Source organism: Rhinoderma darwinii, chromosome 8, assembly GCF_050947455.1.
Source record: "Rhinoderma darwinii isolate aRhiDar2 chromosome 8, aRhiDar2.hap1, whole genome shotgun sequence".
Lineage (NCBI taxonomy): Eukaryota > Metazoa > Chordata > Amphibia > Anura > Rhinodermatidae > Rhinoderma > Rhinoderma darwinii.
In genome coordinates, this window is record NC_134694.1 from 61,796,421 (window position 1) to 61,820,702 (window position 24,282).

At 43.1% G+C, this 24,282-nt stretch overlaps 1 protein-coding gene across 1 annotated transcript in view; it reads right to left on the reverse strand.

Moving 5' to 3' along the window:
• Positions 1-24,282, reverse strand: part of LOC142658684 (phosphatidylinositol 3,4,5-trisphosphate 5-phosphatase 2A-like) — a 155,877-nt gene that overhangs the window by 31,751 nt on the left and 99,844 nt on the right. Inside the window, exons 10-14 of the mRNA XM_075834286.1 lie at positions 14,321-14,502; positions 10,908-11,025; positions 10,717-10,813; positions 1,155-1,293; positions 661-760 (exon numbers count right to left, since the gene is read on the reverse strand). Of these exons, the coding sequence (XP_075690401.1) occupies positions 661-760; positions 1,155-1,293; positions 10,717-10,813; positions 10,908-11,025; positions 14,321-14,502 (636 nt within the window). The remainder of the gene's footprint in view (positions 1-660; positions 761-1,154; positions 1,294-10,716; positions 10,814-10,907; positions 11,026-14,320; positions 14,503-24,282) is intronic.

Genomic DNA, 24,282 nt, shown 5'->3' on the forward strand with positions numbered 1-24,282 from the left:
TACAATGTAGGACTCACATTGGCATATTTGATCAGTATTTTGCATTAATTTTTTTTAAGCCAAAATCCAGAATGGATGCAAATCAGAGATGTATAAGGCCTTGTTCACACAGTGCAGATTTAGAGAAGAGACACTTTAAGGCCTTCTTTTTATATATTTCTTCTGTTTAGACTCCATTTCTGGGTTTGGCTTAAAAAATACATGCAAAATCTGCAGAAAAGGTGCACTATATAGACAGGGCCTAAATGTATCCATGTGTTTAGGATCTAGTGCGGTACATTGCTATTGATAAATCACAAAAAAAGCTAAACTTTTGTTTATTTAACATTAAAAAGATGTGGAGCGAATAAGAACTGGTATATAGGTAGCAGACATGCCCCATCTTTTACTCAAACAAATGTGCATGCGGGCAATTTTTGTTGTTGTTATTTAATACTAGAACATATTAAATCCCCTCATAACTTCTCCTAACCTCATGACAACTAGGTTAGATAAATTAAACTCAGTAAAATGATATGATGGGCATTATAGTCACTGGGAATTACTGAGTGGTAACATGAAGTGTAGAAGTAATGTAAATGTATAAAGGGCCGTATGAGTCATATATGCATTACATAATTTTGACATGTTGTGCTAGTAGAAGGGTTTTAAACTTCTCACTGAATCCTAGGAAGATTTTCTTCTTCTCACGTTCCTGGTTTAGTTGATCCACAGGAAGTAAAAGCTGGTGCTGGCCACTGTAGATACAATGTAGCACATCCTACATGTAAGCAAAGAAAACACAACTCAAAATGGTCTAAGAATGATGAACACAAAATAAATATCTACTGGTATACTGCAATTTTGTGTTATAATTAGGTTAGAACATGTATGAAAAAAAGTGTGTGTGTGTGTGTGTGTGTGTGTGTGTGTGGAGAGCAGTACAGAGAAGCTATGGATGTGTGGGCACTATATGCAGACAGCATGTTAGGGCAGTTCATCATGCAAAGAACACGTTGCCCACTTGGCAGGCGATTACTGGAGATTTGAATATCTATGAAAAGGAAATGGCAAAAGCTGTTCCAATGATACTGTGCCATGTAGAGACATGAAACAGTTATGTTGGATTTTACGCTTTAATCCTGTCCGTGGAGAGTAAGGCTCTTTGGCTATACCTGAAAAGGCATATCTAGTTTATAGTTTAAGTCGCCAGCCCAAAACAGGTACGTGAGTCTCAAAGGTAACTGGAAGCTTCTTAAAGTTTCATCTCCAAGTGTCAGACCTCGTAGAATTTCCCCAAATTTCTGGTTCCTCCTGAAACAATTTATCTGATAAGTACAAAATACTGTAACAACAAGGCTATAACAAAGACTCTGACAATGTTAAGTCAATTATATATATATATATATATATATATATATATATATATATATATATATATATATATATATAAAGCACAATGGAAAAAACACCGCACTCAATGCAAGCTCAACATCAGGCCATGTGCACGTTACCAGTAAAAGGATGAATCTACTTCTTAGAGTAAAACAAAACGACAATAGTAGAGGACAAGTAAGCACCAGGACTTAAATGATGATGAAGAGATGTTGGTTTATTCACCACAAGATGCACAGAATGAGCAACATTTCAGGTGTGAATCGAAACATTGTTCATTCTGTGTATCTTGTGGTGAATAACCAACATCCCACCATCATCATTGAAGTCGGGGCTGTTACTTGTCCTCTACTATTGACGTATATATACACTACCGTTCAAAAGTTTAGAGTCACTTAGAAATGTCCTTATTTTTGAAAGAAAAGCACAGTTTTTTTCAATGAAGATAACATTAAATTAATCAGAAATACACTCTATACATTGTTAATGTGCTAAACGACTATTCTAGCTGCAAACGTCTGGTTTTTAATGCAATAGCTACATAGGTGTATAGAGGCCCATTTCCAGCAACCATCACTCCAGTGTTCTAATGGTACATTGTGTTTGCTAACTATGTTAGAAGGCTAATGGATGATTAGAAAACACTTGAAAAGCCTTGTGCAATTATGTTAGCACCGCTGTAAACAGTTTTGCTGTTTAGAGGAGCTATAAAACTGACCTTCCTTTGAGCTAGTTGAGAATCTGGAGCATTACATTTGTGGGTTCAATTAAACTCTCAAAATGGCTAGAAAAAGAGAGCTTTCATGTGAAACTCGACAGTCTATTTTTGTTCTTAGAAATGAAGGCTATTCCATGCGAGAAATTGCCAAGAAACTGAAGATTTCCTACAACGGTGTGTACTACTCCCTTCAGAGGACAGCACAAACAGGCTCTAACCAGAGTAGAAAGAGAAGTGGGAGGCCCCACTGCACAATTGAGTAACAAGACAAGTACATTAGAGTCTCTAGTTTGAGAAATAGACGCCTCACAGGCAGGGCCGCCATCAGGAATTTCAGGGCCCCCTACAGCTAAATTTTTTGGGCCCCCCTACCGTGGCACCGCCTGTTAACGGTACTCCGTCCAGCACTATATCATGGTACCCAGGGCGGCCATCAGGGGGGGTATTAGGGGTACTGATGTGAGAGGCCCGGCCAAACCTAATTGAAAGGGGGGCCCGGCAAACTGCCGCGACTTGCCTTTGGTAGAAAAAAAACAGGCCCCTGCAATGGGGCCCGTTTTTTTCACCAAAAGAATGTTGTGAGCTGCGGGCCCCCCTTTCAATTAGGTTTGGCCGGGCCTCTCACATCAGTACCCATAATACCCCCCCTGATGGCGGCCCTGGGTAGCATGGGGGTCGTCATGGGGCCGTCAAACACCGCCGCCCGTGCGACCGATCGCGCGCACCCGCAAACTCCTGCGCATGGGCACCCGCGACCGCCTGGAACCGCGCACCGAATTTTGAGGCAGATATTGACCTGCCCACACTATCTTGCCGCGTTTTTTGCCCGCTGCGATTGAGGACAGCAGACAAAAAACGCAGGGAAAAATGCATTTTCTGCCTCCCATTGATTTCGATGGGAGGTCAGAGGCAGAACCGCGGCAAGAAAGGACGTGCTGCTTTTTCTTTTTTCCGCGACTGGCTCCCATTGATTTCAGATTAAATCAATGGGAGGCGGTTTTGGAAGTTTTTTGGTGCTGATTCTGACGCAGTGTCCGAGTCAATATCAAGGCCCAAAAACTCTGTGAACTGGGCCTTATTGTTAGGGCTTATTCAGACGAACGTGTAATACGTCCGTGCAACGCGCGTGATTTTCACACGGACCTATGTTACTCTATGGGGCCATGCAGACTGTCCGTGATTTTCACACAGCGTGTGTCCGCTGCGTAAAACTCACGACATGTCCTATATTTGTGCATTGTTCGCGCATCACGCACCCATTGAAGTCAATGGGTGCGTGAAAGTCACGCCCAGCACTTCCGCAACCGTATAAACTATGAATGAAAACAGAAAAGCACCACGTGCAAACATACAAACAGAGTGTCATAATGATGGCGCGAAAATCACGCAGCCGCGCATCATACGCTGCTGCCACACGGAGCTGTTATGGACCTTTTGCATGCGCAAAACGCCATGTTTTTGCGCGCGCAAATAGCACGCGCTCGTGTGAATCCGGCCTTAGGGTAGGAACACACTAGGCATGAACACTGCGGATTTTATGCAACACATTTTATTGTGGAAAATCCGCAGCGTATCACAGTCGCAGCAGAGTGGATGAGATATGAACAAATCTCATCCACACTCTGCAAAAAAAATTGACCTGCAGTGTGACTTTTGGCTTTTTAAGCCGCAGCATGTCAATGTATTCTGTGGAATCGCTGCTCCTCTGTTGTGGAAATGCTGCGGTTCTGCCGCAAAAATCACACATGAGAAAAAATAAAAAGGCACTTTTTTAAATTTATAAAAAAGTTTAGACTTGCCCCGGCCGTAGTCCTGGTGACGCGATCCTCTAGTCTTAGCGCAGCTCGGCCTCCTGTCATGACTTTTCATCCCATGTGACCGCTGCAGCGGTCACATGGTCTACAGCGTCATCCCAGGAGGCGGGGCTACGTTCAGAAGAGAGAGATGCGTCACCAGGACTACGGCCGGGGGAAGTCTAAACTTTTTTTTCCCTGCAGGATTCCCGCAGCGGACACGCCTCACGAAACCTGCACCACTACTTGGTGCGGTTTTGCTTGCAGAATTCCCTGCGGCTACCGGGGCGGATAAGCTGTGTAGTTTTACTCAGCATATCCGCCTAGTGTGTCCCTTATGATGTCGCTCCTGGAGCTGCTGCCGGTCTCTAAATAGGCAGTTGGTGCAGTAGAATTTTGAATTATTTTTTTTTGTGAACCAGCTTAAAAAAATACAAAACTTTTGTGTTAGGGCCTGTTCACATCACCGTTCGCTTCCGCTCCGGGGTTCCATCTGAGGTTTCCGTCGGGTGAACCCCGCAACGGAAAGTGAAAGTGACAGCACAGCTTCCGTCACAATTAGCGCAGTCGACTGCACTATTGATTCCGTCCGAAAACCAGCCGGAATGGTGACGAACGGAAACCATTAGCGATGTTTCCGTCACCATTGAGATCAATGGTGACTGAAACGGAAGCTGTGCTGTCACTTTCACTTTCCGTTGCGGTGTTCACCCGACAGAAACCTCAGATGGAACCCCGGAGCGGAAGCGAACGGTGATGTGAACAGGCCCTAACACAAAAGTTTTGTATTTTTTTAAGCTGGTTCACAAAAAAAAAAAATTCCACATTTTACTGGACCAACTGCCTATTTAGAGACCGGCAGCAGCTCCAGGAGCTGCGCTAAGAATAGAAGATCGCGTCACCAGGACTACGGCCGGGGTAAGTATAAACTTTTTTATCAATTTAAAAAAGTGCCTTTTTTTTTTCTCTTGTGTGCAGGGGCCTGTTTTTTTCTAACAAAGGCAAGTCGCGGCAGTTGCCGGGCCCCCCTTTCAATTAAGTTTGGCCGGGCCCCCTACAGTAGTACCCCTAATACCCCCCTGATGGCGGCCCTGCTCACAGGTCCTCAACTGGCAGCTTCATTAAATAGTACCCGCAAAACGCCAGTGTCAATGTCTACAGTGAAGAGGCGACTCCGGGATGCTGGCCTTCTGGGCATAGTGGCAAAGAAAAAGCCATATCTGAGACTGGCTAATAAAAGGAAAAGATTAATATGGGCAAAAGCACACAGACATTGGACAGAGGAAGATTGGAAAAAAGTGTTATGGACAGACGAATCGAAGTTTGAGGTGTTTGGATCACACAGAAGAACATTTGTGAGACGCAGAACAACTGAAAAGATGCTGGAAGAGTGCCTGACGCCATCTGTCAAGCATGGTGGAGGTAATGTGATGGTCTGGGGTTGCTTTGGTGCTGGTAAAGTGGGAGATTTGTACAAGGTAAAAGGTATTTTGAAAAAGGAATCACTCCATTTTGCAACGCCATGCCATACCCTGTGGACAGCGCTTGATTGGAGCCAATTTAATTCTACAACAGGACAATGACCCAAAGCACACCTCCAAATTATGCAAGAACTATTTAGGGAAGAAGCAGGCAGCTGCTATTCTATCTGTAATAGAGTGGCCAGCGCAGTCACCAGATCTCAACCCCATAGAGCTGTTGTGGGAGCAGCTTGACCGTATGGTACGCAAGAAGTGCCCATCAAGCCAATCCAACTTGTGGGAGGGCCTTCTGGAAGCATGGGGTGAAATTTCTCCCGATTACCTCAGCAAATTAACAGCTAGAATGCTAAAGGTCTGCAATGCTGTAATTGCTGCAAATGGAACATTCTTTGACGAAAGCAAAGTTTGAAGGAGAAAATTATTATTTCAAATAAAAATCATTATTTCTAACCTTGTCAATGTCTTGACTATATTTTCTAGTCATTTTGCAACTCATTTGATAAATATAAGATTGAGTTTTCATGGAAAACACAAAATTGTCTGGGTGACCCCAAACTTTTGAACGGTAGTGTATATATATATATATATATATATATATATATATATATATATATATACAGGGTGGGCCATTTATATGGATACACCTAAATAAAATGGGAATGGTTGGTGATATTAACTTCCTGTTTGTGGCCCATTAGTATATGGGAGGGGGAAACTTTTCAAGCTGGGTGTTGACCATGGCGGCCATTTTGAAGTCGGCCATTTTGTATCCAACTTTAGTTTTTTCAATGGGAAGAGGGTCATGTGACACATTAAACTTATCGAGAATTTCACAAGAAAAACAATGGTGTGCTTGGTTTTAACGTTACTTTATTCTTTCATGAGTTATTTACAAGTTTCTGATAAAGATAGTCAGGCCATTCTTCATCAATGGAAACCTCAAGGCCACGGGTTATCTGAAATTGCTACATGATGATGTGTTTCCCTCTTTATGCACTGAAGCTGGCACGTTCCCTGAGTTTTTCCAGCAAGATGGTGCACCACCACATTATGGGTGTCAGGTCCGAGCATTCCTAGATGAACAGTTTCCTGGAAAGTGGATTGGTCGTCGTGGGCCAGTTGAATGGCCCCCTAGGTCTCCCGATCTGACCCCCTTAGACTTTTATCTTTGGGGTCATCTGAAGGCAATTGTCTATGCTGTGAAGATACGAGATGTGCAGCAACTGAAACTACAGATACTGGAAGCCTGTGCTAGCATTTCTTCTGCGGTGTTGCTATCAGTGTGTGAAGAGTGGGAGAAGAGGATTGCATTGACAATCCAACACAATGGGCAGCACTTTGAACACATTTTATAAGTGGTCAGAAACTTGTAAATAACTCATGAAAGAATAAAGTAACATTAAAACCAAGCACACCATTGTTTTTCTTGTGAAATTCTCGATTAAGTTTGATGTGTCACATGACCCTCTTCCCATTGAAAAAACTAAAGTTGGATACAAAATGGCCGACTTCAAAATGGCCGCCATGGTCAACACCCAGCTTGAAAAGTTTCCCCCTCCCATATACTAATGTGCCACAAACAGGAAGTTAATATCACCAACCATTCCCATTTTATTTAGGTGTATCCATATAAGTGGCCCACCCTGTATGTATGTATATATATATATATATATATATATATATATATATATATATATATATATATAATTTATTCACTGAATGGCCACTTTATTAGGGACATCTGCCATTTCACAATTGGAGCTTTCCTGTATGGAAATTAGACAAGTGGCCTTAGAGTGCAGCACAAAATCAAGTGAGCAGATTTTCTGTGGATCAGTTTCAGTGTGAATCCACTTTAGAATGGCAAAATCCAGCAATCTGGGTGACATCAAACGAGGCATGGTAATCGGTGCTAGACTAGCCGGGGGCCAGTATTTCAAAAACGGACAGCATTGTGTGGTATTCTCGTGCAACGGTGCCAAGAGTATACAGAGAATAGTGTGATCGAGGAAAAATATACAGCGAAAGAAGATCCTGTGGACATCAACTACTTATTGACATACACCGCGTTCCAAATTATTATGCAAATGTTATTTTTCGCTGGTTTTCCTAAATAGTCGATGCAAATGACAGTCAGTATAATCTTCAAGCCATCAACTGTTGGAGTATAATGCAAATTTTATTGAACAAATCTCCTAATGACAACAGTTTTTTTTTTTAGAAGTAAAAAACTCAAAATGCACTGTTTCACATTATTATGCACAACAGAGATCAAAACATTTTAAAGGTTGTAAAGAGAACTAAAATGGTAATTTGTTGAATATGCAGCATCAGGAGGTCATATTTACAGAAATCAAAAGCTCTTTTAATAAAAAAAAACTTAGCAGGCCAAGTTACATGTTAACATAGGACCCCTTCTTTGATATCACCTTCACAATTCTTGCATCCATTGAATTTGTGAGTATATGGACAGTTTCTGCTTGAATATCTTTGCAGGATGTCAGAATAGCCTCCAAGAGCTTCTGTTTTGATGTGAACTGCCTCCCACCCTCATAGATATTTTGCTTGAGGATGCTCCAAAGGTTCTCAATAGGGTTGAGGTCAAGGGAACATGGGGGCCACACCATTAGTTTCTCTCCTTTTATGCCCATGACAGCCAATGACACAGAGGTATTCTTTGCAGCATGAGATGGTGCATTGTCATGCATGAAGATAATTTTGTAATGGAAGGCACGGTTCTTCTTTTTGTACCACGGAAGAAAGTGGTCAGTTATAAACTCTACGTACTTTGCAGAGGTCATTTTCACACCGTCAGGGATCCTAAGGGGGCCTACCAGCTCTCTCCCCATGATTACAGCCCAAAACATGACTCCGCCACCTCGTTGCTGACGTCGCAGACTTGTTGGGACATGGTGGCCATTCACCAACCATCCACTACTCCATCCATCTGGACCATCCAGGGTTGCACGCCACTCATCAGTAAACAACATGGTTTGAAAATTAGTCTTCATGTATTTCTGAGCCCACTGCAACCGTTTCTGCTTGTGAGCATTGTTTAGGGGTGGCCGAATAATAGCTTTATGCACACTTGCAAACCTCTGGGGAATCCTACACCTTGAGGTTCGCGGGACTCCAGAGGCATCAGCGGCTTCAAATACCTGTTTGCTGCTATGCAATGGCATTTTAGCAGCTGCTCTCCTAATCCTATTAATTTGTCTGGCAGAAACCTTCCTCATTATGCCTTTATTTGAACGAACCCGTCTGTGCTCTGAATCAGCCACAAATCTTTTCACAGTACGATGATCACGCCTAAGTTTTCTTGAAATATCCAATGTTTTCATACCTTGTCCAAGGTATTGCACTATTTCACGCCTTTCGGCAGCAGAGAGATCCTTTTTCTTTCCCATATTGCTTGAAACCTGTGGCCTGCTTAATAATGTGGAACGTCCTTCTTAAAGAGGCTCTGTCACCAGAATAAAAATGCTCTATCTCCTACATCAGTTTATCGGCGCTGGAATGTAGTTACTAGCAATGTTTTTTTATTTTAAAAACTATGTTTTTTAACAATGTTATGGCGTTTAGAACATTTATGCAAATGAGGTCCTTAATGCCCAACTGGGCGTTTTTTAATTTTCAACCAAGTGGGCGTATGACAAAGAGGTCTATGACGCTGGCCAATCCGCATCATACACCTCTCTGCCTTACACCCAAGCTAGATTCACTGAGCAGCGTGATCTCGCGAGACCGCGCTGTGGCGTCACTTCCGCCCACAGGTCCTTCATCACTGCGTCTGAAGACATCTTTCGTCTCCTTCCAGGCCGATGAGAAGTCCCAGTCGTCGGATCGGTAGTAGCAGCAGCAGCCTGGAGGGAGACGAAAGATGTTGTCTTCAGACGCAGGGATGAAGGACCTGTGGGCGGAAGTGACGTCACAGCGCGGTCTCGCGAGATCACGCTGCTCAGTGAATCTAGCTTGGGTGTAAGGCAGAGAGGTGTATGATGCGGATTGGCCAGCGTCATACACCTCTTTGTCATACGCCCACTTGGTTGAAAATTAAAAAACGCCCAGTTGGGCATTAAGGACCTCATTTGCATAAATGTTCTAAACGCCATAACTTTGTTAAAAAACATCGTTTTTAAAATAAAAACACATTGCTAGTAACTACATTCCAGCGCCGATAAACTGACGTAGGAGATAGAGCATTTTTATTCTGGTGACAGAGCCTCTTTAAGTAGTTTTCCTTTGATTGAGCACACCTGGCAAACTAATTATCACAGGTGTCTGAGATTGATTACAATGATCCAAAGAGCCCTAAGACACAATACCATCCATGAGTTTAATTGAAAAACTAATAATTAAATGTTTATGACACTTAAATCCAATGTGCATAATAATTTGGAACACGGTGTAAGGGAACAGAGGAGAATGTCAAGAATCGTTATGATGAAAAGTCATGCAAACTGCAGTCGAATACAACTCTGGTGCTCCACCTAACTTGTCTGAATGCACAACTTATCATTCCTTAGCACGGATGGGTCATAATGCCATTGCTGTCTGACAGAAACACAATACTCCAGTAGGCAAAGGAGCGCAAAAATTGGATCACTGAGCAGTGGAAAAACAATGCCCGGTCAGATAAATCTAGATGGTGCTGATGAGAGGTGCAGAATTTGGCACAAGCAGCATGAATTGATGAACCCTTTCCGTTAGGTGTGAACAGTTCAGGCTGGTGGAGGTGAAGTAAAGGCGTGGGGAATGTTTTCTAGGCACACCCTCGGTCCTCTGATACCTGTGTATGGACGTTTGAACAGTAGGGCTTACCTAACCAATGTGGCCGACTAAGCTCATCCCTTCATGGCAGCTGTTTACCCTATGGCAGAAGGACACTTTAGCGGTAAGGCCCCATGCACACGAACGTGCTTTTGCGGCTGCAATTCCCCCGAAAATCCACAGGAGAATTGCGGCCCCATTCATTTCCATGGGGCCATGCACACGACCGTAGTTTTTACGGTCCATGCATGGCCTGGGCTCATTGAAAATAATGTCCGCGGCCATGTGCATGGCCCGCGATTTGCGGGCGGCTCCCGGCTGATAGTCCGAGCCGGCCGACCCGAAAATCACGGCCGTGCACATGGCTACGGTCGTGTGCATGAGGCCTTACTGCAAGAAGCTATCCTGTCTACATGGGCAAATATTTCTGCAGAACAATTTCAACACTTAGTAAATTTTATGCCACAACGTATTGCTGCGCTTCTGAAGACCAATGGAAGTCCAAAGCACTACTAGATAGGTGTCGCCAATAAAGTGGCCATTCATTGTAGATCTATAGATGAAGAATGGATCTACTCACTTTTTGACTTTCTCAATTCCAGACACAAGGTGGCAAGTAACAAAACCCAATGAAACCCGGTTGAAATTGAAGGAGACACCAACAGCTCCTCTGATACCTGAAATAATAATTATACAATTAACATTACCTCCATTATATACACTATATTGTACATATTGTAGGTTCAGATTATCGCATGTTCGGAATCATACCCAATGTGTTGCTGATTCCTGTTCTCACAGTTGATGTCTGCACATGTGAGATGAGATATTCATATTCTTCTCTTACTAGTAACACAAGTTTTATCCCCCCAAGAGAGTGTAAACAGACCTTGGTAAAAAAGGAAGTTAGTCAGACTACTGGCATAGCTACTTTCAAACAACCTAGTCACAGATGTTCCTCCATGTAATATCAGAGGTGTAATTTCTGGGCCCTAATACAAAATCCCACCTACCATGTGACATTTATTATACTGCTGTCTTCTCATGTGGTAGAGCGGCCTTTGGGTCCCATGAGCCCCAGGGCTCAGTTACAGCTGATACCTTTGAATCCCCTTATAACCATATAAATTCTCTTGATCAACCACCGTCGTGTAACTTCCTAATTATTGTACCCCTTTCCTGAACGATTTCTTTCTCCTTTTGTGATTCAATTGCTTTCCCAAGGTACACAGAATACCATCAGTTGAGTGATACTCAATAAGTCACAAACCAATATTAAAAATTGCTGCGTCCATGGGGCCCAGTCAAGCATTTGTCTTTTTAAGGGGTCCGGGGAAATAGCTGTCAGTCCAATGAGTTTTCAACCAACAGCTATTTAAAGGGAATCTGTCACCAGCATTTCACCTATAAAACTCTACTCACCCTTCGCTGGCAGCTGCTGTCAAAAGTTCATTGTCGCTATCCCTCTGCTAAACTCCTCCTCAGACCATAAATAATGGTCTGCAAACATTTTGCGCCTCTCATGGTAATAATCCGGTAGTCTCGTTCGTTCGTTCGTTCGTTCGTTCGTTCGTTCGTTCGTTCGTTCGTTCGTTCCTCTTCTTATGGCCAAGCACTGGCTCACGCACGTTCCATGCCCCGCTATTCAGCGCCTCTCAATAACGTAAGCGGTGCAATGGCGTCGTCGGGCCGCTTGCATTGTTGAATGACTGGGCAAGGCACTCTGCCAATCAGTGCCTTTCAACGACGCAAGCCACATGATGACGTCTTTGCGCCACTTGTGTCATTGAAAGGCTCTGATTGGCAGGGTAGAATGACTTTCCCTACCACTCATCGCGCTGCCTCGTTCAGCTCCAGTAGAGCCGGCTCAGAAGAGAGCAGGCCTGCATTGTAAGAGGATGGAAACAGATTTAGGTGAGTATGTAAAGTTTTATTTTCTGTTAAAAGTGTGAGGGACATTCTATAGGGGGGCTATATGTGGAGCACTATCTACAGGGGGGCTATATGTGCGGAATATATGTGGAGCATTATCTACAGGGGGCACTATATGTGAAGCACTATCTACATGGAGGGGCTATATGTGTGGCACTATCTACAGGGGGGCTATATATGGGGCTCTATCTACAGGGGTGCTATATGTGGGGAACTGTCTACAGGGGGCTCTATTTGGGGCACTGTGTACAGGGGCTCTATGGGTGGCACTATCTACAGGGGGCTCTTTGGGGGCACTATCTACAGGGGGCTCTATGGGGGGCACTATCTACATGGTGCACTGTGTGTGGGGGGGACACACAGTATATGGTGCTATTATAATCAGGGACACAGTGTATGGTGCTATTATAATCAGGGACACAGAGTATGATACTATTATAACCAGGGGCACAGTGTCCACTTTGCCCCTGATTATAATAGTAACATACACTGTGTATTTAGGGCCATAGTGTGTGGCATTGTCACAATCTGTGGGTATGTGGACCCACTGGGCCGTACCGCAGTAGCGGGATAGCAGCTGGCCAACAGAGTATCAAGTCAATATATAAATAGTCCAAGCACAAGGGTACCTGTAGTGGTTCAGACAGTAGCAACAGCTAGGCACAGATGGGACCTTGACAGCAGACACCAGACGTAGTGTAACACAGCAGGTGGAACCGGTGGCACAACATGACTCCAACAGGTTTAAGGCAGAGTAAAAAATAACACGGGATACAGGATACAGGTAGCAGGGCACGGGAAAATCGGGAACAGGGACCATTTGCAGGACTAACATAGGAAAACACAACAACGCCCAGGCAATGAGCAAAGGGGCAGGGCCATTCTAATAGTCCAGGGTGATCATGGGCTAATTAATGATAATTCCAATGTGCATGCGCTGGCCCATTAAAGCCGGGCACAAGCGTGTGCACGCACCTTACGGGACACAGCAGCCCGGAGTGGAAGTGAGCCAGCGCTCACAGATCCATGGCCGCAGCCGCCGGGGGTGAGTAATCCCAATGGTCCGCGGCCATGGACGCTACAGACGCCATGATAATTTTATCCTTGTTTATAGGTGCAGAAATGTTTGAAAGGTGACAAGCTGAAGACATCTGAGCGGAAAACTGCGGAAATGGGCTGTGGCGGGGAGGAGTCATCATAGAGGTCTGGACCGGATGGAGAAGAAAAGAGAGATAGAACAACTAGTATCTGAGATGTCACCTATGCGCCACTTAATTTAAATGTTCATTCTGCCTCTAATTAGTACTGTAGTCACTGTATGATCAGACCGCAACTAACTTTCACTTGATGTTGATTCTATTTCACAGAACGTTTATGAATATATTATATCTAACTTACTGCATTGGCCACTCTTAATGGGATCCTGTCATCAAAATCTTACATGTTAAACTCGCCTGACCCCTCAATGGCCGCAGCTGTCCAGAGTTCGTTCCTGTTCTCTTCTTTCCTGAAGTCCTCCTCTGTCAGTAAATATAGTCGTTTAAACTTTTCCCGCCTTTTATGGTAATTATTTTTCCCTCTGGGATGCAACTTCTTAACCACGCCCACTGTCACCACCTGTCCGGCCCTGACTGGCTAAGGAGCTGTCAATCAAAAAGAAGGAGGTGGAGTCCACTCTGAGGTGCTGGAGGAATGAAAACCTGACTCTTTTCAGATGAAGATTTGACTCTTTTCTGCTCATTTGCATACAGCATGGGACCACTGAAAAACGGAATACTAAAGCTACAGAGCTTACTTAGAACATATTTATAGCTTAGATGACAATGATTTTTCACCCACTTTCACCAGGTATTGCTGGCTTTATAGCTAAAATGCTGGTGACAGGTTTCCTTTAAGTATACATGTGAGTGCGAACATTATTTGCTGTAAGGTACCATACTCTCTTTTCAATAATAACATACTAAATCTTCTGTTAATACAGGAAATGTTTACACTTTATATAGTGTTGTTTCTGTACAGTTCGCAACGAAATCATTTATGGGCTTATGCACACATCCGTGACCTTTTATAAGCCCGCAAAAAAGGGATCCGCAAAACACGGGTCCACAAAACACGGACTGCACACGGATGGTTTCCGTGTGCGATACGTTTTTTTCATGGACCATTGAATAGACTGGGCGGACTGATCCGCAAAAATGGACAGGAATAGGCCCCATAAAAAATGAATGGGTCAGCCTAGCATTAAGACTAACCAATTTATATTGTTTCATTGTCTGAGATATCAAAGCTGTTCTAAGGAACTCTGCCCATTCCCGGTCTCCTTGTGGATTTTCCTGTGTTCCAATCATGTAAAAGTCATGGGACGTATCCAGGTTCTCTTCATCCCTTCTTGCAGACAGCCAGGAAGAAAGAGAACAAGGTGGAGATGAGTCACCTGATAAGACAAAAATATTAAGTGACATTGATTTGTTAATGGTTATTTAACATAAAACTGATGTCACAGAATTAAAATATGCATAAGATACAGTATACAGTATAAATCTAGCTGATGTAAGTAAAATGTTTATGAAATCACCCTTTATGAAATAGTGGTGGTTTAAAAGAAGGGCATCAGAAAGGGTTTAAACAGCAGGTGCATATTACAGTCCCCAATGGTAACCCCATTTTTTATATTTTCAGTTTTGTTTTTTCCTACCGCCTTCCAAAAGGCATAACTTTTTTAATTTTTTCGTTGACATAGAAGTATAAGTGTTTGCTTTTTGCGGGACAAGTTGTATTTTTTTATGGTACCGTTTAGTGACCATATAATGTACTGGGAAACTGCAAAAAAAAAATTGTGTGGGGTAGAATGGGGAAAAAAAACTGTTATTCCTCCATTGCTTTTGGGTTTCAGTTTTTACCGCGTTCACCGTGTGGTAAAAACAACGTTATTCTGCAATTCAATACAATTACAGCGATACCAAATTTCTATCGTTTTTTTTATGATGTAGTACTTTTACTACTTTTGTACTAGTCTTGATTTTTACGTCGATGGAGCTGTGTGTGGGCGAACTTTAGTTTTTATTGATACCATTTTAGAGTCCATGCGAGCTCTTGAGCTCTTTTTATTCAATTTTCTTTGGGAGGTAAGGTAACCAAAAAGCATAAATTCTCCTTTTACAGCATTCGCCGTGCGGGTAAAAAAACGTTATATTATAATAGTTTGGACTTAATAATATGAGAATATGACCTATAATATACATACAAATTATGTTTATTTTTTTACATTACTTAAGTTGAAAAAAACGGAAATTAAATATTTTTTGTTGTATATTGACCCCTTAAGGGCACAGCCTGTTTTGGAATGCTTTTATTTTTTCAAGCAATTCTGAGATTGTTTTCTCGTGACATATTGTACTTTAACTACTTAATGACCGCCCATCATTTGAACGCAAGTCTTTAGTCTACAACGACGTCTTTTGGCGTCACTGTAGAGGAGGCTGATGAGCGCTCCTGTGAGCGCTCATCCTCTAAGCAGGAGCTGTAACTTACAGCTCCTGATCTTAGAGCAGCGTGCTGAATACAGCTGGGGTCGGAAAACATTCGGACCCCAGCTGTTTAACCCTTTGATCACCGCGATTCGTGACCGCGGCAAGATCAAAGGGAACTCCCTGCTTTGATCTCGTCATTGGAAACCCGGTGACGTGATCAAACACAAGGGAATCCCTCTGCAGTCAGCCTACACAAGGGAATCCCTCTGCAGGGACCTACAAAGGACACCAGGGCTGTCTGTTCAGTAAGCCTGCTGTTCGGGCCCACTATGTGCTGCCCTAACAGAAGTCTGTGTCATAGTGACCCAGTATGATGTATTAGCGTACAGGAGTATGCTAATACATTACAAGCAAAAAATCAAGTTATAAATAAATTTATCCCTTAACCCGTTAGTGACCGGCCCATCGTGTTTCTACGTCGGTCACTAACGGGCCTTATTCCGATGCCATAGACTTTTTACGTCGCGGCATCGGAATAAGTAAACAGAGCAGGGAGCTGTCAAATCTCCCTGCTCTCAGCTGCTAGAGGCAGCTGAGGGCTGGGAGCGTCCCTGCTCTGCCGTGTGAGATCGATATTAGTATCGATCTCACAAGTTTAACCCCTCAGATGCGGTGCTCAATAGCGAGCACCGCATCTGAGTGGTTTTGGAGAGAGGGAGGGAGCTCCCTCTCTCTCCCACCGACACCCGGCGATACGATCGCCGAGTGTCTGTGTCTCTAATGGCAGCCGGGGGTCTAATAAAGGCCCCCAGGTCTGCCTGTCATGAATGCCTGCTAGGTCATGCCGTAGGCATGACCTAGCAGATGCCTGTCCGTGTTAAACGGACAGGCAGTAATACACTGCAATACAAAAGTATTGCAGTGTATTATAAATGCGATCGCAGAATCGCATATTATAGTCCCCTAGTGGGACTAGTAAAAAAGTGAAAAAAAAGTTTAATAAAGTTAATTAAAAAAAAATGTGAAAAAAAATGAAAAACCCAGCTTTTCCCCTTACACAATGCTTTACTATTAAAAAAACAAAATAAAGTTAAAAAGTTACACATATTTGGTATCGCCGCGTCCGTAACGACCCCGACTATAAATCTATTACTTTATTTAACCCGCACGGTGAACGCCGTAAAAAATGTAATAAAAAATTATGGAAAAATTGCTGTTTTCTGTGAATCCTGACTTAAAAAAAATGTGATTAAAAAGTGATCAAAAAGTCGCATCTACTCCAAAATGGTACCAATAAAAACTACAAGTCTTCCCGCAAAAAAAAGCCCTCACACAACTGCATCGGCGAAAAAATAAAAACGTTACGGCTCTTCAAATATGGAGACACGAAAACAAATAATTTTGAAAAAAAAGCGTTTTTACTGTGTAAAAGTAGTAAAACATACAAAAACTATACAAATTTGGTATCGTTGCAATCGTAACAACCCGCTGAATAAAGTTATTGTGTTATTTATATCACACGGTAAACGGCGTAGATTTAAGACGCGAAAAAGAGTGGCGAAATTTCAGGTTTTTTTCTATTTCCCCCCAAATAAAAGTTAATAAAAGTTAATCAATAAATAATATGTACCTCAAAATGGTGCTATTAAAAAATACAACTTGTCCCGCAAAAAAACAAGACCTTATACAGCTATGTCGACGCAAAAATAAAAGAGTTATAGCTCTTGGAATGCGACGATGGAAAAACTTCAAAAATGGCTTGGTAATTAAGGTCCAAAATAGGCTGGTCATTAAGTTAATGGGATAAAAAAAAAAAAGTTACAAAAATAAATAAATAAATACATTTAAAAAAAAAGTGCAAAAAAAGTCATTATTTTGCATAAAATATATTTTATTGCCCCTACTCTAAATAAAAACAAAAAACCTACACATATTAGGTATCTAAACGACCGTAATAACCTGAAGAATGAATCTAATGGTTATTTAGCGTGAAACGTGAATAGGATAAAAAAATAAACAAGAAAACTATGCCGAGAATCGTTTTTTCTTATATTTACGCTGTAAAAATACATTTTTTCTACCTCCAAACATGAAAAAAAATAATACAATTTCTCCCGCATAAAACAAGGCCTCATATGGCCACGTCAATGCTGAAATGCAGAAAGGTAAAAACTGAAAAACGTAGCTGGTCATTAAGACCCTTTCATGCCCGGTCATTAAGGGGTTAAATTAGTCGATACATTCAGTGTTTATTTGTGAAAAATACCCAAATTTTGTATCTACTTGTTAAACAGTAGATACACACAAAATAGTTACTAGTTAACATTTCCCACATATCTACTTTAGATTAGCATCGTTTTTTTAACATTTTTTTTCTTTTTCTAGGACGTTACAAGGCTTAGAACTTTAGCAGCAATTTCTCACATTTTCAAGATAATTTCAAAAGGCCATTTTTTCAGGGACCAGTTCACTTCTGAAGTGGCTTTGAGGGCCTTATATATTAGAAACCCCCTATAAAACAACCCATTTTAAAAACTGCACCCCTCAAAGTATTCGCAATAGCATTTAGAAAGTTTCTTAACCCTTTTGATGTTTCACAGGAATTAAAGCAAAGTGGAGGTGAAATGTACAAATTCTGTTTTAATTTTTTTTTTTCTGTAACACAGAAGATTTAACCAGAGAAACGCCACTCCATATTTATTTCCTAGATTTGGCAGTTTTTAGAAATATCCCACATGTGCTAATGTACTTAAACACCAGCCTCAGAAGCAAAGGAGCACCTAGAGGATTTTGGGGTATCCATTTTATTAGAATATATTTTAGTCACCATGTCAGGTTTAAAGAGGTTTTGTGGTGCCAAAACAGTGGAAACCACCCCCCCCCTCCCTAAACGACACCATTTGGCAAACTACACACCTCAAGGAATTTATCAAGGGGCATAGTGAGCATTTTAACCCCACATGTTTTTTGCTCAATTTAGTGGAATTAGGATGTAAAAATGAAAAATCTAAATCTAAAGGCATAAAGAAGAAAAATCACCACAACATTTGAAAAGCAATTTCTCTTGATTACGGCAATACCCCATATGTGGTAATAAACTGCTGTTTGGACCCACGGCAGGGCTCAGAAGGAGCACCATTTGGCTTTTGAAGCTCAAGTTTTGCTGGAATGATTTTCGGGTGCCATGTCACATTTGCAAAGCCCTGCGGGACCAAAACAGTGGAAACCCCCCCAAAGTGACCCCATTTGGGAAACTACACCACTGAAGGAATTTATATAGCGGTACAGTGAGCATTTTGAGCCCACCGTTTTTTTTGCTGAATTTAGTGGAATTAGGCCGTCAAAATGGAAATAAATGAAAATCTAAGTTTTTTATAATAAAATGTAGTTTTAACTCAGATTTTTCCATTTTCACAATAAATAAAGGAGAAAAAGCACCCCAACATTTGTAACGTGAACTCTTCTGAGCACGGCAATACCCCATATGTTGTGATAAACTCCTGTTTGTACCCACGGCAGGGCTTAGAAGGAAAGGAGCACCATTTGGCTTTTGGAGCTCAGATTTTGCTGGAATGGTTTGCAGCTCACATTTGCAAAGCCCCTGCAGGACCAAATCAGTGGAAACCACCCAAAAGTGACCCCATTTGGGAAACTATACCCCTGTAGGAATTTATCGAGTGGTACAGTGGACATTTTGACCCCACAGTTTTTTTTGCTGAATTTAGTGGAATTATGCTGTGATTTTCTGATAAAACTTGGAAATTTTTAATTTTTACAAGGAAAAAAGGAGAAAAAGCACCCAACATTTGAAAAGCTATTTCTCCCGATTACAGTAATACCCCACATGTGGTAATAAACTGTTGTTTGTACACACAGCAGGGCTCAGAAGGGAAGAAGCACCATTTGACTTTCGGAGCTCAAGTTTTCGGGTGTCATGTCGCATTTGCAAAGCCCCTGAGAGACCAAAACAGTGGAAACCCCCAAAAGTGACCTCATTTGGAACTAAAGCCCTCAAGGAATTTATCGAGGGATATAGTGAGTATTTAGACCCCATAATTTCTTTGTGGAGTTTAGTGTAATTAGGCCGTGAAAATGAATATCAACATTTTTTCCACTAAAATTTTGCCATTTTTAATTTCTACAAGGGTTAAAGGAGAAAAAGCCTCCCAAAATTTGTAAAGCAATCTCTCCAGAATACGGCAATACCCCACATGTGGTCATAAACTGCTGTTTGGATACACGGCAGGGCTCAGAAATGTAGGAGCTGTACTTGGCATGCAGATTTTGTTGGAAGGGTTTTTGGGTGCCATGTCACATTTTCTAAACCCCTGCCGGACCAAATCAGTGGAAACTCCCCAAAAGTGACCCCATTTTGGAAACTACACCCTGAAGGAATTTATCAAGGGGTATATAGTATTTTGATCCACAGGCTTTTTGCTGAATTTAGTGGAATTATGCAGTGAAATTAAAAATATAAATTTTTCTCACAAAACTTGGACATTTTCAATTTTTACTAGGAATAAAGGAGAAAAGCACCACAATATTTGAAAAGCAATACCGCATATGGGGTCATAAACTGCAGTTTGGACACACGGCAGGGTTCAGAAAGAAGGCAGGAGCGCTATTTGCAGAGGTGCCAGAGTACAATCAAAGCCCCCAAGAATTGATCCCATTTTAGAAACTACACCCCTCAAGGAATTTATCATTTGCCTGGACATATGATAGGGCTCAGAAGTGAAGAGCACCATGCGCATTTGAGGTCTATTTTGGTGATTTTCACAGTATGGGCCCACAATTACAGGGCTCGGAGGTCAAATAGTAAAACAAACCCCAAAGTAGTGACCCCTATTTTGGAAACTACACCCCTTAAGGCATTTTAAGGGGTGTAGTGAGCATTTTCACCCACTGGTGTTTTCTCATTAGAAATTAATTTGAAGCGGATGGTGCAAAGTGAAAATTGCCGTTTTCCACTAATATGACATTTTAGTGCACAATATGATGTGCCCAGTTTGCGCCACCGAAGACAAATACTTCAAAAAATGTTAAGCGGGTTCTCCCGGAAATGGCGATGCCATATTTGTGGACGTCAACTGCTGTTTGGTCACGCTGTAGGGTTCAGAAGGGATGGAGCGCCATTTGGCTTTTGGAGTGCAGATTTTGCTTGGTAGTTGTTCTGTTTGGGGTTTTACTGGTATTTCAGTTTATAATGTGGGGGCATATATAATCTGTGTGGCGGGGGCGTCGCTAGCATCGGACCTCCGGGGCCCAAGCCCTGGATCTTTGGTCTGGTGCCCCGGATCCCCAGACGACTGCCGCTACAGAGGCCACAATTGCGACTGGGCCGCGGCCCCCACTCCGCATCTATAGAAATTTAGTATAGTAAATGGGGCCTATGTCATGAAGTACACGGGCCCTTGTTACTATAGTAATATCACTATACTTACCATCCTTCCCGAGGGCGGCGGAAGTCCTGATGTTTTCTCGCGTCATGACGCTGTGCGACGTGCATGGCGTCATGGCGCTGGATGGTGTCGGGACATCCGCTCCCCTGAAGAGCTGGGTAAGTGTAACATCATTACTGCCTGCTGGGGTCCTATATCTAAGCTTGCCTTGTAATAGGCTTAGATACAGGGTCCAACAGACAGTATCACACATGGGCTTAGATACAGGGCCCATGTGTGATACTGTCTGTTGGACCATGTATCTAAGCTTACCACAAGGCAGGCTTAGATACATGATACCAGAAGACAATAATCTTATACTTTATAAGATTACTGTCCCCTGGGGCCCTGTATCTAAGCCTAACATGTGGTAGGCTTAGATACAGAGTCCACTAGACCATATCACACATGGGCCCTGTATCTAAGCCTACCACATAGTAGTTTTAGATACATGGCCATGTATGATACTGTCTGATGGGCCCTTTATCTAAGCCTACCACATTGTAGGCTTAGATACAGGGCCCCAGCAGACAGTAATCTTATACTGTATAAGATTACTGTCTGCTGGGGTCATGTATCTAAGCCTGCCTTGTGGAAGGCTTTGATACATGGTCTAACAGACAGTATCACACATGGGCCCTGTATTTAAGCCTACCACCTGTGTTACTAATGGGTTTTTTGTGTGTTTGTGGTTTTTTACAGGTTTGGTTGTTGGACTACGTCGGATTTGAGGACTACTTCGACGATGGCTTTTTTTATTTTCAATAAAATATTTAATGAGGGTTGTGTGTTATTTTTTGATTTCAATAAAATATATTTTTTCTATGTCTTTGTATTTTCTTTTAAACTTCATTACTACCACCTTAGTAATGGCCTCTGGCTCATTGACAGCATCCATTACTAAGGCGTGGCTTAGTGGTAGCAGATGCAGAGGCTAATACTAACTCCCATTATTAACCCGGTACCCACTGCCACCAGGTGTACCCAGAAGAGCTGGGTACGAACCAGTACCAGACCATCTGTAGTGATCGTCAGCCACTCTGGTGGACGCAGGCTGGTATTATTAAAACTGCGGCCCTTTCCACCCTGGTAATACTGGGCTGCTTCTGCTATGTTGTATCTGGCTGGTTATCAAAAATGGGGGGGACCCCACATCATTTTTTTTTTCTAAATGGAATAAACATCGTGGGGTCCCCCCAATTTTTAAAAAGCAGCCAGATACAACATAGCAGCAGCAGGCTAGCATTACCAGGGTGGGAAGAGCCAGTGTTTTTGGCCTTTTATAGCCTAATACCAGCCTGCGGCCGCCCCTGTACCTGACCGTTACTACAGATTGTCGGGTACTGGATCGTACCCGGCTCTTCCCGGTACCCCTGGTGGCGGTGGGCACCAGGGTAATATTGGGGGTCAGTGTTAGCCTTTTAATTGGCTAACACTAAGCCTAGCCTTAGCTGTCAATCACCCAGTGGTCATTACTATAGCGGTAGTAATAAAGTTTAAAAAAATACAAGGACATTGTAATGACGGGGGTAAGGAAACAGACAAGTGAGTCCTAATCTACCCGCCACTCAGACCCTGCCTACTTGCAACGACCCGCCCTAGGCGACGGGGTACAACTGGGCGACAGTCCCTATGCTCAATAAATGCACGACAGACAAACAGACAAGGGTACACAGAAGCAAGGGAAAAGGTCAGTTGCCCACGGCAACACCGAGAGCAACAAGAGTGGTGAACGAGCCGAGTCAAACCAGGAGTGTACGAGGTGCCAAACGCAGAGCAGGAGAGTAGTCAGTAAGCCAGGGTCAATATGAAGCAGGGTCAAATAGATCAAGAAGCTGCAGCAGGGCCAGGAAACCACACGAGAAGAATCACAAGCAAGGAGGAACAGGAAAGGCAGGTATAAATAGACAGAGGGCGGGAGCTAGCTCCGTCTGGCCAGGCTATGATAGGCTCTCCCACTCCTAAGCCTGCCATCCTGAGTGCTGGAAGATGGAGTCAGTCTCCCAGACATAGAAGCAGGTGCAGACTGATTACCTATGGGCGTGGATACAGAAGCTGTGCCTGGCAGATCCTTAACAGTAACCCCCCTTTTATGAGGGGCCACCGGACCCTTTCTAGATGGACCTGGTTTATTGGGGAAACGAAGGTGGAACCTCCTGACCAATACCCCAGCGTGAACATCCCGGGCGGGTACCCAAGTCCTCTCCTCAGGCCCGTATCCTCTCCAATGGATCAGGTACTGGAGGGAGCCTTGGACCATCTTGCTGTCCATAATCTTGGCCACCTCGAATTCTACCCCCTCAGGGGTGAGAACGGGGACAGGAGGTTTCCTCGAGGGAGCCAAGGATGGAGAGCAGCGTTTAAGGAGGGAGGCATGAAACACGTCGTGTACTCAAAAAGACGGGGGCAACTCCAGTCGGAAGGAGACAGGATTGAGGACTTCAATGACCTTGTACGGCTCTATAAACCGGGGAGCAAACTTCTTGGACGGGACTTTAAGGCGCAAGTTCTTTGACGATAGCCACACCAGATCCCCGACCATAAACAAGGGGTTAGCAGAACGTCTTCTATCTGCCTGAATTTTTTGTATGCTCTGGGACGCCTCTAGGTTCTTCTGAACCTGGGCCCAGACTGTGCACAGTTCCCGATGAACGACCTCTACCTCGGGATTGTTGGAATTACCAGGTGAAACGGAGGAGAACCGTGGATTAAACCCAAAATTACAGAAAAAGGGGGAGACCCCTGACGAGTTACTGACCCGGTTATTAAGGGAAAATTCGGCGAGGGGAATGAATGAGACCCAATCATATTGACAGTCAGAGACAAAACACCTTAAATATTGTTCTAGAGACTGATTAGTCCTCGCAGTTTGGCCATTAGTTTCAGGATGGAAGTCAGAGGAGAAGGACAGATCAATCTCCAACTTTTTACAGAAGGCTCCCCAAAACAAAGAAACAAATTGTACCCCTCTGTCAGAAACAATATTGACAGGGACCCCATGGAGACGCAGGATATGTTTGACAAAAAAGGTAGCTAACGTCTTAGCATTGGGTAGTTTTTTGAGGGGCACAAAGTGGCACATCTTACTGAAGCGGTCTACTACAACCCACACCACCGACTTGCCTTGAGATGGAGGCAAATCGGTGATAAAATCCATGGAGATATGGGTCCAAGGTCTCTGGGGAATGGGCAAAGAACGTAGTAAGCCCGCTGGTCGAGACCTGGGAGTCTTGGCCCTAGCACAAACCTCACAAGCGGCGACGTAGGCCTTAATGTCCTTAGGCAACCCAGGCCACCAATAGT